This window comes from Neospora caninum, chromosome X, assembly GCF_000208865.1.
Source record: "Neospora caninum Liverpool complete genome, chromosome X".
Lineage (NCBI taxonomy): Eukaryota > Apicomplexa > Conoidasida > Eucoccidiorida > Sarcocystidae > Neospora > Neospora caninum.
In genome coordinates, this window is record NC_018396.1 from 5,253,692 (window position 1) to 5,272,277 (window position 18,586).

An 18,586-nucleotide genomic window follows, 5' to 3' on the forward strand; every position below is an offset into this window, starting at 1 on the left:
TCAGTTGTCGGGTTCAACTCCTTCGAGTCGGCCCACCTCGAGCAAAGGCCCCGAAAGCAGTTGCTTGAGGAAAACGGTTTGCTCCGCCTGCAGAAAAAAGCAGCCACATTTCGACACAGCCTGTTTTCTACCGAACAAACTGCGGCGAAAGGCCTGAAAGAAGTGAAATTCAACGCAGGACAAAGTGCGGCACTGTTTGCGAAGACGGTAGCGTCTCTTCGATTCCCTTCTATGGTCCTTCTCTTTTGCATCCATCTCTCGACGGCGCTGCCTCCACCTGCCGTTTTTGCTGATTACCATCTGGAACAGATTCGCTCGTGTGCTCTTGGCCGTCCTATTACAAGCACCCCTCTCTCCTTCGGTGGCTGATGCTGGTGTTGTGAAGCGATATCGGTAGTCCTCTCCACTTTACTTTCTGTGAACTTCTAACAGGGAGGAATGGATTTGTTACCTCTGACCGGAGTCTCCGCCACTGCCAGCAGTCGACGAGCAAGTAGTGGTATCCAAGCTGCTTGAGATGCCTGAAGGTATCCCATACCCACAGTCAAGCGCGCCCAGTCCTCGGCGGCATGCAGTCAGACGCCCATCGCAGAGGAACGTCCTTTCCCTACGAGGTCGCCCGTGGACAGAGACGCGCCTGCAAACCTGGTGAAAGAAGCCTGAGACGGCCTCCGCGGCACCAGTCCTCCCAATCGGGAACTCCGGCGCCGTACAGCATCCGAAACGTTGCAACCTGTCATACGTAACGCGACAGTGCTGCAGAGCGCTGTACTGCGACACAGAGAAAGCATGGCATCTGCCGCACCAGCTCCTACCTCGCCTTTATGATATGGGGCGTTCGACAACAGGGGTAATCGATCTCGATGCAAATCTTCGTTTCATCGTCGAGAAACTGGACGTTGTACGGGCCCGCCTGTTGGTTCTTTTGAATCTGCAGCTGAAACTTGCCCCGGAGGGAATCGAGCACGAGCGTCAGCTCGTTTTGCAAACCGCTGTGTTCGAGTCTAGCCTGCTCTTCTCGATCTGCAAACGAACGTAGGCACGCAGACACGCGCTGACAGTCTGAAACAGCTAGGGGCAACAGACCAACAGGCAACAAAGTCCTCGTGGTGCACGAGCTGGTCAGTCTTGGCCGAGTCCGAGCGGGACGGTTTGCCTCGCGCAGAACAGTGGGCGCCCCCATTCATGAACCAATCGTTTTTGTGAAAGCAGACTCAACGAATTAGGCACAAATAAGGCATGCAAATAAGCCTCAGCCACAAAGCAAAAGCTCTTCCATACGCTTTGAGGTCGACAGGCGAGACTCAATGACTTGAATGCCTACCAACACAATCGTCGGCTCCCCCATGACGTGTTCGACGCAGTCTACCCCTCTTAACCGCTTAGTGTCTTGCCGTCAACAAACCAGGTGCGGATCTACCAAGACGTGTACATCGGAATGTTGTCTACAGTCCACACTGGCCTTATACGTTGAATCAGTTCTCTCCGGGAAATGTGTGTATTCGAAATACAGACAGATACACAGGTTTTCTCCCCCATGCATATATACATATATATATATATATATATATATGTTCATGAAGTTGCGGAATGAAGCGGTCAGGTCGACGCGATTGCGAATTGGGAATGTCTCCAACGTACTCGCCTGGTCGACCATAGCGCGCCATTGAGGAGGAACGTCTACACTTGGCGATGCTTTCTCCAAGTCTAGGGCATGAATCACCTCTTCAACTCTGTGGTGCGTTCTGCAGAGCAAAGTCGATAGAGAATCCACATCGTACAGCGTGAACTTTCGGTTTTGAGCCTCCCCTGGAAGACACGTGTGAAGTGGCAACAGAGCATCGAGGGAAAGCATACGGCGAGGCTGCGCGCGCCGTCGCGATCCGTCGCCTTTCGCTCACCAAGGAGCTGTCGGAAGCGCTTTACACACGCACGCTCAGAAAAACAGAGGTCGTGAGTTATCAGGGCTGTGTTGCGTTGACGGGTCCGTCGCCGGCTGTCGGCTGCAACCTTTCGCGCTACACGGGGACAGTCATGATCCTCAGACGAGCCTTACCTTGACGAATTGACTCGAGACCGAAACAGTTCTTCGAGCAGCGGTTTTACCACCGGGTTCTTGTCTGCAAACAGCGATCGGGGGCAGCAACTGGGTTCAAAAATATTGTTTCCTTGACTCGCATGTTTGCGACACTCTGTTCCGACTAAGGATTTGGGACAGATTTCGATCTGGTCCCTTTCTCACCATATCATTCACACGAGCGGAGCAGAGAGAATTTGAGCCGTCATATGCTCATATGAAGTACACACTTCCACGGCAACCGTCCTTCACACGCCCCAAAGAGTGCAGTTTTGTACATAATGCGTCTACGAAAAGGATGTGTGATACGCCGGAAAGAAGTCACCGTTAGGGCCGAGTGGTGTTCTTTAGTGTCTTCGAGGGTTCAGTCCAACAGTTCCCCGGACTCTACAATTCGGGCAAAGCCGGGACTGCCGGGGATGTTAACTTCTGCCACTCCCTGTCTACGCCATAAGCAAAGCGCCGCAATTCTGCAGTTCCGCGGAACACGATCTTTCACACGGACTGAATCGAGCGAACCGACCGCCCCCCCAAGTAAAAGAGAGATGACCTCGCATCGGTGCTGCGAAACACATGCAACTTGATGTTGCTTCAAATCTCCATTGTCATAAACAAGAAGCGGGTCTGCCCTAACCGACGCCAGCAAATTTGGGTTGTGTTGTTCGACGGAAAATTGTGCAAGGGGGGCGTCACTGCTGTATGCACAGCACTGCTTGGACAGGCTCCACGACACCCGTTACTCAAAAAGACTTCTCGGCGGTTTCCCGAGCAAAACGCCGGTTCTGACAGAGTGAGGCGGCACTTTGGAAAGCATGGCACAGGGTTGAAGGACTCAGGCACGATGACCGTACCATAGAGCTGATTCTGGATCACAGCGTGTGCCGCAATAATCATGTGGTCTCGAACCCAGAGTCCCTGAGAAACGGGACCGTTCTTCTCAGCCAGAAGATCAATGCAAGTGCGAGCGGCCTCGGATCGAGGAAAGTTAAGGATCGTAAGCGCCTCTAAAATCTCAGCTAAAGAGGCAGAAGGGAGCTCGGACAACGAGCCGCTTAAACAGGAATAGAGCTCCTCTCCATTCTCGACCGTAAGGAACCGCAACAACGCAAGACTGTTCAGGATGCTCGCTAGCTGTTTTGGCTTAAAGGAGTCCAGGTTATCAAAGACCAGGGTGGCAACCCGTCGCAGGAGAAATCCACGGGTTATCCTGAAAAGCGCAGCAACCGCGTAAAACACAAAACTGAAAGAAGTATGAAAATATCCCAACGAACGGGCCTCCATGCAGAGAGCGCGCGAAGACAGGCGACCGCGGGCTCTGACACTCGAAGCGCAGCGCAAAGAATGGCCTGATCGAGTAGCCAGAAAGAAGCCTTTAAAGAGGCGCGCCAGCCGAAATGTCGTTGTTCCCGGCGTTTCACAAGCCTAGATCCAGGTCACGCGGAGAGTCAGATCAGAAGACACAGGATGGGCTCCGTGCGTACACCATCAGATCACGTCCAGGCTGCGTCACCGATCGCCTTGGCACATATATGTATGTGCATATATATATATATATATATACACACACACTTGCAAGCATGCACTGTTATAACTACCGTGCTAGACGTTCATGAGAGATACGGAGCCCCGCACCACTAGAGCACTGATTGCTGCCTGTTCTGCTTTCGAGAAACGGCGGTCGTTTTGTCCACTTCCTCTGTATGAGCACCCTGTGCTTAGTTTTGGAATACCGGCACGCGTAGCCACTAGTTTTTCCTATTTCTTTGTTGGTTCATCTGTCTACACTGGAGACCGCCCATGTCGGCAGTTATGGCCGTCAGTGAGGTCGTTATTCGTGCGTTGCGCCAGGACAATGCCCTTGCAGAGGGCTTTCGATAGACCGAGGAATGCTCTTTTCGGCGCTCGATAACGCACGATTTTCCGCGACTGTCGGAAAGACACGTGACTTACGAGTTCGCGGCTAAGGCCCGGAGAACGCCAACAACGTCGTCACTAGTGAAGCGGTCGATGTCGTCGGTGAGCTTCTCGATCATCAGGTTCGCGACATCGCGGTTGAGGCATCTCATTCGGCGCAGCGAGCCAAAGAGCAAGGTGACATGAAACGGTTCCATCTCGGGCAAAAGCTTCACGCACTCCGCCAGGACGAAGTCAGCTACAGTGTCAGTAGGTCCGCCGCGGAACCAGGAAAAAGTGAAAGCAATTGTTCCCAGTTGCTTCGGACTGAAGGCATTTTCTCGCCGCACGACTACGTTGGCCATCCGATTCAACAGCTGCGGGAAAACAATAGCTACACGGGCACGGAAAGGGTGACAGCCAACTACAGAGTCCGCCGCCCGAGAGGAGAGGAACTCAAATTATCTCACTACGAATGGCCCTCACGGTTTTTTGGGCAATGCGACAGCGTGAATATATATATATATATATAATACGAGACGGTGAAATTTCTGAAGCAAACCGGAAGAAAACCCTGGAAACGCTCGCGAAAATACGTCGAACGAGACCTAGTGCTCGAATCACTGGGGACGCCGTACCAACAGCGTTGGAAAAGACAAGGGACTGACTCCAAAGACAGAGTGTGGATTTTCCTTTTGCAAAGCGAACCGCGGTGAATCCCAGGAACCTCTACTCGGTAGGCATGCGTGATTACTTGGAGCGTCGCCATCGAGATTTCTTGGCTGGCTTTCTGCCCGAACGGCCAATCTCCCGAAAAGCTGTTCGCTGTGTCAGGTGCGCGACAGAAGAAAGGCTTCATGCGCTGCCACTCTTTCAGCCACAGCGCTTCTTGTGGGAAGTTTACGGCTGCTTTACACTTCGGTCTCCCTGGAGGTTCCATCACGCGCACCTGTTCCACGGCCTCGGGCGCGGCTCGAAAGCCCCACACCGCCCAACAGAGGTCTACGAGGCACCGACCGTCGCAGTCGTCCAAATGCTGCGTAATGAGCTGAATGAGTCGGTGTAGGCGTTCGTCCTTTGCGACAGATTCCAAGACGGCGTGTTTCTTGTCGCAGAGAGCAGACACCCGTCGCAGGCAACTGACGAGAAGATACGTTGATGCCAGTTCGTTAGCCCCAGCAAAGTTAAGAACCTCAACGGGGTCTTGCATCGCAGCCACGGCTGCGATCTGACCTCTGGCTTCCGTGTACATCCGTCGGGGAGTCCACCAAGCCGCGTTGCGAGAGACGCAGAACTGCTCCGCGTCGACGACGGGAGCAGTCGCAGCATGCCGAAAAGATGCGGCTCTGCCACCGTCTGGCCTGGAAGCTGTCTTTCCTTCATGGTTAAAACGGAGGGAGTTCGCAGCCATCAAAGCATCACTCACCGCTGGGGACGAGGAGTCAGCGGCAGCTGACCGGTGTGCGTGGACAGGGGAAGCAAGCACGTCTACTTTTGCAGAGGAGACGTTCAAAAACCTCAAGAGGAGCGGAGACTTCGTGGAGGAAAGGACTTTACGGAGATTCCGATACTCGACTTGGGGATCGATACGCAAACGAGCACATCTTCTCGAGCCCCACAGAGCAGAATATGCGACGGCCTGAGGCCGTCCCCCCAGACGAGACCCAACTACAGCGGCCATTGCTCCATTCAGAAGAGTTTCACGTCGTACCCGAAGGCGCGAACCAACCCTTGTGATGCAACGGAAGAACCGCGACACCCGAAAGGACGAATGCAGGTACGGCGCGAGAGTATCAACGGACCGTCACACCAGCGTTCTCCGTCGCAGCGGAGTCAACAGAACGTACGGTGACAGAGTTTGATTTCAGTGTCTCTGAAATCGCGAAAGGGCCAGGATGTAAAGCGGCCTGTCAGACTCGGTAGGATTGACATAAAGCAGCGGCTCGATCCAAACGTCTCCCTGAGTGAAGTCGGAAGATACCTGTCAGCAGTGGTGGCAGCCTATTCCTCCAAGTTGCCTGCATTGTACAGGAACGGCAGCTGGAGGCAGAATTCTGACCTTGCTGTGATGGGCTGTTGCCCAAGTGTGAGGGGTCATTCGCGGGCTCTCACGAACGTGTTTAGCTGGTTTGTTGTCTTCTCGTTCCACGGGTCATATGTACCACATCGCAGAAAGGTGGGAAAAGTTACGGTGATACTGAATGGAAATCAATCGTAAGTTTCATGTACCAGAATAATACGCAGAACACAAATGGGGCTGGGACATCTGTCACTTTGGGAAACAGATCAACCCACCCACGTACCAGGGGGTGATGGTTCACCCGTGGGCCACGGACATGGAAGTTTAACAGAAATGCGCACAAATTCAGTAAGCGTGCGGGAGAGTGACGCTCGCGTAGAAAGATGGGAAACTGAAGAATTCAGCGTGGGGCTGGGTACGCTTGAGAAAAAAGCTAAACGGTAGAATTACGCCTCGGCGCAGCGCATGCATCACGCCCGCGTGTCTGAGAGCGGACGAAACCGCTGGCCTCGAGGTCACATTAGAAAATGTTGGAGTGGTTGTTCAGCAGTTGCTCTCACCTTGGATTTTTCATAAATCCTGATGGAGAAACATCACAAACGAGCGATCGGTAGTAGCAAAGAAGAAAACACAAGTCTATTACGATGCCTCAACCTGGGGAATCAGGAGGTCGTCGTTCTTCTTGTCCGTCAGGATGTCTTTGGCTCCCCAGCTGTCGTGGAACAACACACTAGTTGCAGATCCCGTCTCTATTTCCATATTTCTCCAGTCTACTCAGTGTGCGGCCGTAGTAATTGCTTCTTTTCAGGAGGGTGCGTACACAGATTATTGCTCGTACTCACTCCTGAAGTAGTGGGACATGAAACACGACTAGAGGACAGATTTCGAGTGTTCCGCGAAATTCTGATCGAGAACGGCCCTAAGGTTCGTTTAGCACCTGAACTGATCGACTGGTGACAATAGAAGAGGCTACGGAACCTTTCCCGTTATTTGCTTCTGTTCACCAGATTTTCATCTGAGCGTGCCCCAAAGCGATAAAAGTTTTTAACCAAAGAAGCCTTACACTGGAAACCTGAATCAGGTCACCACAGCATGTACTGTTTCTGAGAACCGGCGTGAGAGTTTGTCTCTCAGATTGTGCTTCGGACAGCGTAACATTTGCCTTCCACTGAAAACGTTTAGTGCCGTTTCACGTTCGATTGTCTTCTATTATTGGCATTTCCTCACGCTAAGTTAAAATGGAATCGGGACCCAAGGTATTTGTGCCTGTTCTACATGTTCCATCTCCACTACGAAAAGAGCTGAAAAGCGTGCTCGAATAAAAAGTACACTAGTGGGAATGGAACATGCCCCACCGCCAGGAAGGCGTTTCGAGTCTCCAACATTTACTCCTGATGGCAGCTCATAAATAAACTCTCTGGGAATGAGCAGAGAACACACGGAAGTCCCGGTTGCATCGTGGCAACGACGCCGCCTCGTGGTAGCTCTTCCTTCACTCATCATGAACCACGTCTCGAAGAACACGACACTCTTTCCCTCTTACCCTGCGTATCTTGGCTGCAGCCGCTTCCCGTGACCTGAGTGTGCAGTTTCCATCTCCGCTCCCCGATAATGCAACCCATCGCATGCCAGATGTGCTCCAAGAGACCATTTAAAATTAAGTAATCCGCACTTAACTTGGTGTTCAATATTCACAGTTAGTCTCTCTGAAAGGTCACCGTAGTGGTGGTGAGAATCGCACAGTCGCAATCAATGGATACTTCGGAGGCTGGTCCAGGTTTTTCCGTGCTCCAGACAGGCACCACAGGGGCCTGGCGGAGGCCTGACTGAAAACCGTCCCAAATGCACTTTGCAGATTCCACACGCGGACGGCGAATATGAAACGTGCGCTGTCAGAGAAAAAACCAATATACCGGACACCTGTCCCAGCACCCACAGCGAAACCCCAGAAAGGGCGATGGACACGCTGATACTACCGTTGCAGTCCGTGTTGAAGACCCGGACAGGCAAAATCCTTTGATGGGTACGTTCTGCGAGTTGCCCAGATGACCAGCTTAAAGAAGCTCATACAGCCTACAGCAAGATGTGAGGCAGCATGCCACACTAACAAACGCAAGAAAGAAGGTGCGGCCCGCATCTCAACAACCGCCAAGTCCCAGTTGCAGTCCGCGATAAACCCTGCCTCCCGCTGGACAATAAGCCCGAACGGAGGCGCCGACAGAAACGGAAGACGAACTGGCAGCTGGGGCTCGAGGGTGACAAGTCTCATCCCTGGTCAGGCGGTGCTTCATATCTTGGAGGTAGGTGCCAAGGCTGCAGTCGCAACTCTCTTGGTATCAATGTGTGGCTTCTATTCACAGTTTCTTCGTATGAGGGTACGGGCCCAAAAGGGTCGCCTTCAGTACGACCTGTGAGCTCAGGCTGGACCTGAGCTGCCAACCCTCGTCTATCATCGCCTACAACCGCGAGCACTGCAGATGCAGCTGCACGCAACTGTGCCGAAGTTACGGCTGCTGCGTGTCCACCACCTGCATCAGCACGAGTTCGTCTGCCTCGGATCCACTGCCACACCCCCCTCGACGCATAAGAAAGGTCATCGGTTAAGTATACTTGCGGTCTATAGTAGCGATAGGCGAGGCACATCGCCAACGCAGCAAACAAAGGCATCATGTCCAAGAAATACTTCCTTCCGCGGTTTTGAGCTGCGGACCGCTGGGTCTTCTCTGACGCGTGCCATGACATGAGAGAGTATCTCACCCGGCCATGTTTTGCCTGTTCACGTGGTCTCCTGGAAGTAGATATATTATCGCTTGGGAAGGATTGCTCTTTATGGCCCCCTGGTGTATCCTCAATAAGCTCTGCTGACACGTCCCCAACCGATGCTGCACTCTGCATGCCAATTGCTACATCTGGCACTGCGCAGTGCCCAGTGGACACAGAAAAACAATACAGGAAAAGTACACATACAAACGACGAAGGGAGGACACGCAGAGTCGCACAACTCGTCCGGTCGTTGCGTCTGGGCCTTTCCGGGCATGGGATGCCCAACAGTTTGGCGGGCACCACAACCATTCGGCCCCATTCGCAAAACTGATGCTAACTCAGCAGGCCGCGTGACATAATCAGATCGGCCAGGTTGTCAAAGAATCGAGGACTGCGTCGCAAGAAGGAAATGGGCAGCAAAAAAAAGCGTTTCTCCCCACAAGTAACCGAGGAGGTTTCCACTTGCGACGACGGGCTCCGGGTTCCTGATCCTCGCTCTCGAAGTATTACACGTCACTCTAAGGGATTGGTTTAAAATGAACGCCAGAATGTACCAGCAATCTGCAGCGTGTCGCTTAGTGAAAAAACGAGTCAACGTCCTTTGGGTAGCATTTCCAAGACGTTCTTTCTATTGTTGGCCCAAGACGATGTCGCAAACGCGACAGGCAGACGTATGCTGAGAATTATATTAGCGGAAAGCGACGCGCCTCTGAGCTGCTGTGGGTACTGTGAACCTGCACACACACCGTTGGCGGCTGGCCTCGCCCGTTATCGAAGAAACCAGGTGTGGAAGGGCGGAGCCACACGACGGTCGTAATATCGTCGAATACTGCTGAAGCGTTTTTCAAACAATGCATTGTTGCGCAACTACTTCCTGCCCCGGTTGCTTTATCATGATAGGTCGTGCTTCGTGGCAAATTACGTTCATATTTTAATTTTTATTTTCGAGTGTCCAGCTACTAAGTAGACGTTGACACAATTGCAGCGGCAACACGTCGGTGACAAAAAAAAACGTCTAGAAGAAATTGTGGAGAGTAGTTGCCTTGCACCCATTTCAGCGAAAGGGACAACCATTATGTAGATGCCTTCTAATCCAGTCAACGTTCGCCGATATATTCTGCCACAAGAAAATCCATTGACTCCCCGCAGAGGAGGGAGACGACTAGTAGTTGTTGGAGGCAGGGATCGACGGTTTTCATCACACAGGCAAATCAATGCCTGTTACATCGTGTTGGCGCGCAATTCACACACGCGCGTAGCTGATAGTTTTGTCTAAGGGTGCACTGCGCAGAGACATCAGTGCTGTATTATGGTCCGTAATCTCATGCGCGTGGGCACAGTCTCTCAGTTGACTGACGGGCGTGGTGTCCGACTTCCGAAAACACAGAACGGGCGTGTGCATCGGAGAGAAGGATTCCGGACTGTTCCTTGCATTGCTCGTTCGTACAGTGAGTTGCGACAGCATCACAGCAGAGTCTACTACATGATCCCACAAATATATATCAGTCTCTTGAAGCAACAAACACCTCCCGCAGTCACACACCCGAAACAGTAGGGTGTGCTCCTGGCCGTATAAAGATTGCTGCCCAAGGGCCTCCACCCGGGCCCTGAAACTCTCCGCGTGCTTTCTCGAGTTCCCGTTCCATCGCAGAGGTCCACATAAGATCAGGGAAGCTGCAAGCTTCACTTGAATTGGTACCAGAAAAGGCATTGCCTATCTGATGCCAAGACCCAGGAGCTGCCGGAACTTTTGCTGGATTCCAGTGCTCAGTCTCTGCCAACTCTTGGGAAAGATCAATCCTTTCCTCCGGGAGACGCCTTACTTGCGTGTCCTCACAGTCGTCTGCACGCATTTTGCGGCAGGTACGAGACGGGTTCGTCCCACTGGTGCTTCTGTCAGTCAAGGCTGACACCTGCGGCGGTTTTGTTGCTGCCGGCTTCGTGTACCCCCCTTCTAAGCTGGACAGTGCCGCTCGCAGCGCCGCGAGGCTAAGATACCGGGCCGCGTTGCCACACGGAGACATCAGAATGAGGAGGTCGTTGTGACACAAACCGGCAAGTAAAGTTAATAGCAAATCATCTAGCTCCAGCAGCGCACGCATCGCATCTCGTTGTCGTACTGGAGAACCGAGCAATTGAGCATTATGAATCAGTCCGTAGCCACGGGTACACGCCCCATGTTTTTCGTCGAGTTGTGTCGCTTCGTCGCCGCCGTGACTCCCGCTCTCCCCGCCGGTGTCACCATCACTGCCGGTCTTCCGTGCATCGCCTTCCGGTCGAGCCCTTTCTTCTGTTCTCTGTCCTCGAACACGTATAGCGGTCGCAGCCGGCGTTTCATTTGCCACGTCGGCGCAGGCACGACTTGCTCTGTCATCGGTGCAGACGTTCCCGTCTCCTCGCGTGTTAACCCCCTCTCTCGAAACGAAGGTGTCTCTGTCTCCTCTTCCGTCTACAGGCTGCATGGTCCGATTGTCACGTCTTGCCGTACTTCCCTCTCGCAGTGTCTGCTGGAGTCGCAAAAGGGTCTGGGCCCGTCGGTTGAAAGCATACAAGTGATCGCTAGGCATGCCCGCAGCTGTGCTACAAAATCTTTGGTAGCTTCGAAGGACGCAAACTGCGATGGGAAAAAATGTGTCCCTTTCTGCCGATCCCTGCAAGCAACAGTCTCGGTCTTCTCTTTCGCCCGCTTCATGTTGACCATTTCGTCGCTCTCGCGCATCGTGTGCACAAGTATCGACCGGCACCTCGGAACTTGTCTCCGCTTCGCCTCTTCTCGGTGCTGCCAATTCCTGGCGACCCGATAGAGACTTCAGTTCCGCACTGTAAATACATGTGTCGCTGCCAGGTCCCGCATTCGCCCCCACGGTTGCTACGCATTCACGAGTTAAAGACAGACTCACATTGGCAACTTGGGGAATGTGACTCGCAGGCAGCCCGCCAAATGAGTCAAGACCGAGCCGTTTGGAGACACAAGAGACGGATGGGGGGTTCTGTGAGTCGTCAGGAGCTTCCATGTCGGCGACGCTGGTAGCACCGGGCAGCCGCCGCTTGCGGCCCACATTCAACGCCGCCAGACATGTTTTCACTACGGCTTCATCATTTTTCGCAAAAAGGACTTGCGTATCCTAATAGAAGTATGCAAACAGCACATGACACAGCAAACACATTGACTGCGCCGCCGGTACCACGCGTCCTAGGCTGTTGCGGCTCGAGGCCATAGGTGGTGTCTGACAGCGCAGCTGTGCACGCCTGAGAGACACTCACCAGGAGACGAACAGACTCTGCGCTCCAGTGCAACGCCAACATAAGTATTTTTTTCGGTGTCTTTGGTGTTAGTCCTAGCTCCGCTGATGGACACATGCTAACGGGGTATCGGCCGCGCCGAGACTGTCTCCTGTAAGAACGTTGCAAATGCGGTCTTCGTACAGGCACTAAACTTCCACGAAGGGCATTTGCGAAGGCATTGTGTCGAAGGCTTCTTCATGCGCTTCAGCGTCGGACCTACCCTGAGAGCTTCGGTGCATGAATGCATCAAGGAATCGACCAGAAACAGATTCAGTTGGGGGTCCTCAGAATTGGTGGGCTGGCAAAGTTCTGAGTTGCAAGCGCTCGTTTTCGTTCGGTCGGTGTCTTTGCACAATCTGCAAGGAGGGGACAATCCCCGCGGCATAGGGCCTCCCGTTTCAGAGGATCGTCCGCAGTCGATCGCGCCTCCAACCCGCGACGTCGCCGTGTCGCCCGCACACGCCGAAGCGGCTACCCCCACGTTTCCCACAGATATGCACAGCTCGGGCTCCGCTCTCGAAACAGCCCTTTTCCTTGATCCTGCGATTCGCATTGGGGGGGAGAGCTCTGATTCGCCGCCGGAGCGAGACGATCCGCAACCCGCACTGACACGTTCATTCGGAAGGGACAAATCGTCTCTCATCTGTTGATAACGAAGAGCTCTGGAAGCCACATCTCGAAGAGCAAGACCCAGAGGCTCGTACTGCTTAGAAAGCACCCCAAAGCCGGGTCCTCGCTGCACTTTCAGTTTCGCAAGATTCAGCGTTGCCCTCGCATCCTCGAGAGAATCATGGCCTGCCTCGCGTCTCAGCTTTCGGTCGGGAAGAAAAACATTCACCAGACGTTTGAGAGAGTTCTTCAGACCCAGCGTTGCATGGGGATACAAAATTGAGGTGTCTACACACCTGAGATGGACAAGCTTCAGCGCATGCAAATCGTTTTCTAGAGAATGCCCGACTAGCACCGCGTCCGGAGGAAGGACCTGACGAAGCTGGAGACGAACATCTTCAAGAGAATGCTCTGCTGAAGCAAGATGGTGTTCTTCTAATCCAGAAAAACGCGTCAGGTAATCTATTACCCGGGCTTTGGGGCGAACGAAGACGTCGAGAAGTTTTTCGCCGTTGGTGTCGACGACTGAAACGCGCCCCACTTCGGTACCCAAGGACGTCAAAACCATTTCGCAGTCCAGCCCAAAGAACTGGTCCACGGAAACAAGTGCCACAGAGGAAGACACACCAGGCGGCTGAGAGGAGCAGGAACTGGAAGACGATGAGGAAGAACCAGTTGAGGCGCGACGCGCATCCCGTGAAAACGAAGACGAGATGGAACATGCAGAAGACGCTCCAGTTGAATCGGCGTAGCGCGAAGCCTCTCTGCCGTCATAGTAAGGAGGGTATAGCAGTTCGGCGTGGACAGAGGCGTACCCAGCCGGTAAATCCCCCGAAATTTCGTCTGTAGCATTAAAGAAAATGCACGGACCACGGCAGTGAAGAAACGCACGAGAAGGCAAAAGAGGCTGCGGGATTCCCGTGACCAAAAAGAGAGCCAGAAGTATCTTCGTATGCGTTCCCCCTCCGGGTCGCTGGCAGTGTTGGTGCTTTGTCGTACGCTAAAACACTCTACCACTGACGGCCTGTACAGCCGCCGAGCAACTTCCCCTCCATCCATGCACATTCGCGCGTCTTATGTTATTCGATTCTCCAGTTCGACCTCTCTTCCTTCTCGTTTCCGTTTTCGCCTGCCTCCTCGCCCACGAATCAGATCCGTCTGTGTGTGTGTGTGTCAACGACGAACGCCTCCTTACCTGGGATAGGAAAATTGTTGCTCTTCAATTCGTCCAAAGTTAGCAAGTAGTGACACAGATCATAGTTGGCTGAAGGTATATAAAAGAGCACGAGGCAGAGGCACCTCGACGCCCATGTTCGCTCTTCGCAGCAAGGTCGTCACTTGCGTGAATGTCAAACAGCCCTCGGGAAGAACGTCACGTGGGGAGTCCCGTAGCCTCCCTCTCTCCTTTAGGCCTTGTGTCACACGAACACAGTGAAGATACAGCGCGGCTCGACAGGTGGATGGGGCCCTCGGTAGACACTGCTGCCAGGTGTCGGTCAAGCAGTTGAACGGTTGAATATCTCGGTGGGCGACAATTAACAACCCACAAGAGAGGTATTTCCCGCAGACATGCCTCGCGAACTATGCGGCAACAGAGCTCCGCCACTCACCAGTTGCTTGCGCGACGTCAACACCCCGAAAGGTCCGCGCATCGGTCAGAGAAGAAAAGCAGCTCTGAAGACGAGCAGTCAGCAGCACAGGCTCCAGAAGGAAAACAGATGAAATGGAGGCGCAGAAAGATCAGCCGCGTACACGGATTTGGATAAGTTTGGGATGCGAGGCGTGCATCAGAGCTGTAGTTCACGCTTGACGGCATAGCACGATAAGCAAGGGAAAAGAAACGATTCTGAAGGGCGCTCCCGTCCAGGCCGTTCCCACTGCTGTATCAGAGCGTCACATGCTTCTGTGCGTCACCTTGAAAGAGAATTCCTATGCTTGCAAGTTAATCGGTAAACCCTGGGAGACTGGGGACTTAGACCTGGCTTTGCTCTGTTGAAGCTTCTTACGCGACTCGAATCCCACTCTTTTGCCAGACGTAACTACAGACCAAGTGACCTTTGTGCCACATAAACTTCGGCACCATGTTCTGTGTCCCCTCAAACGCGGATGGACTCTTATCTGGGCCCGTCTGTTTCGACTGCGTGCGATCTGCGGGTCCTGGTGTCTCCCTGTCGTCCAGCGTATATTTGAAAAACCAACGTATACGCTTCATCCTGACCGGTTTCTCACCCGCACGATTGAGCAGTGCTGGCCAGTCTCGACTCTGACCACGCGCGTCGGGATCTTCGGACCACTGGGAGACGCCAGAAACTGGAGAAACGAGGAGTAACCGTTGGGCAGCACTGCCGACCTGCGTCGCCTATCAAGAAACATGTCGCTGCCTTGAGCCTCAACATCATCTTTTCCCCCCTTTCCCTCGTGCGTTGAATTTACGGAGTCGCTGACGACATTTTCACATTTTCTCCCCTCGGAGAGTTCAAAGGCACTGACACCCGGCGACAGTTTCCACCCCCCATTTTCGTTTTTCGCGTTTGCTTCCGCGTGCCGTTCTGCCTTCTGCAGCGACGCTTGTTCCTCCCGTTCTTTTCGCCAAGCCTCTCTTCGAGTCGCCACAACTTGGTCCAGCAGCTGTGTCACACGATCCGGCCTCTCGACCTGGAGCATGCGAAGAGCCGCCAGATCCACGTAGGGAAGAACGACAACAACGACTGCACCTATAAGATGGGGCTGAGTGATGCGCAGCCAGTGAGGGCATTTCTCTGGTACACCGGAAGTGCCAGTAGCGTCAGAGTGTTTTGTGCTCGCTTTGTTTTCTAGGGACCGATTGCTAGTTGCGGAGCCGCCGGAAAACTTTTGCCAGACGAGCCTGGAAAACACAGACGAGAAAGGCAGAGAAAAGCGCCCACTCAAAAATTGGGGCAACAAAAGGATGGCAGGGCTGATCATTTCACAGATACGGAGTTGCACGACAGGACAGAGTGTTGCAAAAAGCAGGCTTCTTCCCACTTGGTATTTTGAACAAGACAGGATGCCTATAGATCGTCTTGTCCGCAAAAAAGAGAGTCGCCCAGGCTCAGCAGCGTGTAGCATTTTGCCGCTCCGGTACAAGCAACCTTCTGTCTTACCAGCGAAGAATCTGATGTACGCTGTCGATATCTGGCCTCTGTTGACTGTTCTGTCGATTAATGATCACAGACGGGCGTTGCTGTTTTTTTGATTTCGCGTTTTGACCTGAATTTTTCTTCCCCCCCGATATCTTGCTTCGCTCCTCTAGATGTCCACAGTGCCCACCTCCGCAACCAAGCGTTCCGGGTGTGCTATGAATCCTCAGCATCCCTCCGGTCTCAGCTTCTTTCGTCACCGAAATCTTTGAACCCACAGCACAATCCGGCAGTGTGTCGCATCTTGAGGGAGATGGCAGCCGCGCCTTTGAATCCCCAAAATCTGTGTGCGGAGGATTGTCTCCCGTCGCTGTTTGCGAAGACAGTCCGGAAGATCCGCTCTCCTCTGTCTCTGTTGCCAGTGTGTCCCGACTGTTGGGACAATTTCTCCTCTGAATGCGAGAGGGGAAATATTTTTCGTCTTTTCCGGGATTTCTTTTTGAAGGCAGTTCAGACGAGGTGGCGAGGTCGCGAACCTCCAAGAAATTTGGACTGGGAGGGCCGGGGCAACCGTCGGCGGGAGCGCAGCCGCGGGCCCGGTACTTCTTGTGGGCTCTCATTTTTGTGTCGGGAACAACGGAAAAAAAATGTGAGCAAAGACGAGGAAGGATGAGTTGGGTGCCGAAGATTCACAAGCGCAACCACAAACAGAAACGCGGCGAACGCTGCGGTTGCTGGTTTTTTTGTAACAGCAACCGTACCGATTCTCCTCAGGGAGAAACACACGGATGGAGCCTGAAATGAGCAAACGCCATCCAGCAGAACATAGGATAGAGAGGAGACAGACACTAGGACAAAGCGAGAAAGGTGACAATGAGAGACGGGACCGTTTCGAAGTCCCCGTAGCCGGGCTTCCAGCTGATACGTCTGTGCATATCCAGAGCCCCTAAATCGAGATATGAACCGCCTAAGACAACAAACTTGCAGTTCGTGGCATCATGGATGGACAGCAAGGGTTTTTGCGACGACGTGCCAAAGATAATGCATTTCTGCTCAGAGCGCCAGTGTCAAATGGAACACGCGACTGCGTCTCGTACCTCGAAGCGAACCTGGTCCATCGTTGCACGTAGCGGATGTCAGATGTCCACGAGTTCGCCAGTAAAAAAGAGTTCGGTCCCACAATCATTGCAAAGCAATAGCAGAAAGAAGAGCAGACATGTAAAAGGCACAAAGAGTCGCAGACTTTGAACTTAGCTTTGACAGAGGGAGGTGGGACTGTCTCTAGTCTCGTCTCGTACCGTAATACGTGTGGTTGGCATCGGTCCCTGCGCATGCATTTGCTGGACAGCTGGATGACGCCAGTCCACTGTTCAGCATCAGAATCGATATCAAAGGGACGGATTATATAAAAACTTAGTCCGATTTACACTGTATCAAGAGTAGCTATGCTTTTACGCCGAGACAGGGAGTGAAAAAGCATATGGCGTGGGAATAGTGGCAGCACTTGGAACCTAGTGAATGTATACTTTTACACGGTTGGATCCAGGCGGCGGTCTCCGGGTGCCATAGCGTCATTGTGAGATCCAAGTCGTGACTTGATCACTCGTATAGCTGTGTAGCGATAGAGAGAGCCCTGTAGAGGAGAGCGGTGCTAGTGCATGCAACGACAAATTCATCGGACTTAAAAAAATTCGTATCGCCTCAGAGAAGGTGGTTTCCGTGGCATGAAGCAAGCCAAACGCCAGAGTGACGAATTGGCAAGGCATGATAGTAGCAAAAAGGGTGAAGCCGAGGCATGTGCTGAGTTCCTTGTTTACGTGTGTAGGGAAAAGCCCAGAGACATTCGCGCGTAAACGCTTGTGTTTGGGGGAAATTCGTGAGTGAATGTCTTCTTCAGCACTGTTCTGGGTCACGGGGGAGTTTGCGGGCTGCCGATCTATGAGCAATATCCCTGTCTCCATACGCTGTATCTCGTCAGTCGCCCATTTTCGACAGGCCAAGGCTTCTTTACGTTCCCCAGCTGCAAAAAAGCGTTCCTGAGTGCCCGATCTTCGGCACAGATTTCTACATTCCCACTACAATACTAGGTTACTGCTATGGTTGCCATAAATTGCCAGCAAGGGCGCCGATACGGTAGCAAAAATAGATGTGACTTTCTGAAGGATTTGAGTCAAGAGCGCTGTCTGCTGCGCCTGAATACGCAGGTAATCAGTGAACTCGTGATGCAATGTCGCTTGTGGCCTGACCAGAGCGGAAGTTCTCACAGATATCACCAGCGTGCCGTTTGAGTTAATTTGCCCATTTCTCGGGGTCAATCTCTTCTTTTGCTGACCACTTTACTCAGCAGGACAGGAAGAAATGTTCTAAAAATTGAGCCTGGCCAGCGCGGCTTTTGACCCGATTGTTGCCACCCGAGGCTGCGTGTACCACTGTCGACCACTTCTTGGCTGTCTGCACAAGAAACAAATCAGTGCTCCTGGAGACGACTGACGCTGTCCGACGGCTTCTGATGCTGTCAAATCAGGAAGCGGCACAGGGGAAAGAGGAGTTGTGTCCCCGCCCAGGGGCTACTCACAGAATCTCTCTGACGAATATGCGGAAGGGTGTCCTTTTCTGTGGTTTAGTCCGCCCCTGTCTAGTCCCCGCACTCGGACTTACAAAAAACAGGGGAGAGGGAAGAGGAGAAAGAAAAGCGCTGCAAAACCGTCACCAGGTGATAGAAAAGGGACAAAATTTCCCTAGGGAAGACGTACAGGATCCTCGCCTGCTTTCTGCCGCAAGCGGAGATCTCAACAGGGGAATTGATCGCACGACTATTGCTCGTAGACCGACTCCGAA

General features: G+C 53.0%; 2 protein-coding genes across 2 annotated transcripts; both read right to left on the reverse strand.

Annotated features, from left to right (window-relative positions):
• On the reverse strand, nt 1-5,651 carry NCLIV_050910 (conserved hypothetical protein; the record flags this gene model as incomplete). Its single annotated transcript, XM_003884645.1, has 8 exons — nt 1-87; nt 452-521; nt 816-1,023; nt 1,642-1,745; nt 2,057-2,120; nt 2,929-3,284; nt 4,028-4,347; nt 4,920-5,651. The coding sequence occupies 8 exons, from the start codon at nt 5,649-5,651 to the stop codon at nt 1-3; spliced, it is 1,941 nt and encodes a 646-aa protein (XP_003884694.1).
• A 4,637-nt stretch (nt 5,652-10,288) lies between these two features.
• NCLIV_050920 (hypothetical protein) lies at nt 10,289-16,368 on the reverse strand (the record flags this gene model as incomplete). Its single annotated transcript, XM_003884646.1, has 6 exons — nt 10,289-11,878; nt 12,259-13,490; nt 13,843-13,911; nt 14,258-14,321; nt 14,877-15,513; nt 15,773-16,368. 6 exons carry the CDS (start codon nt 16,366-16,368, stop codon nt 10,289-10,291), a joined length of 4,188 nt encoding a protein of 1,395 aa, XP_003884695.1.
• Nucleotides 16,369-18,586: the final 2,218 nt, after the last annotated feature.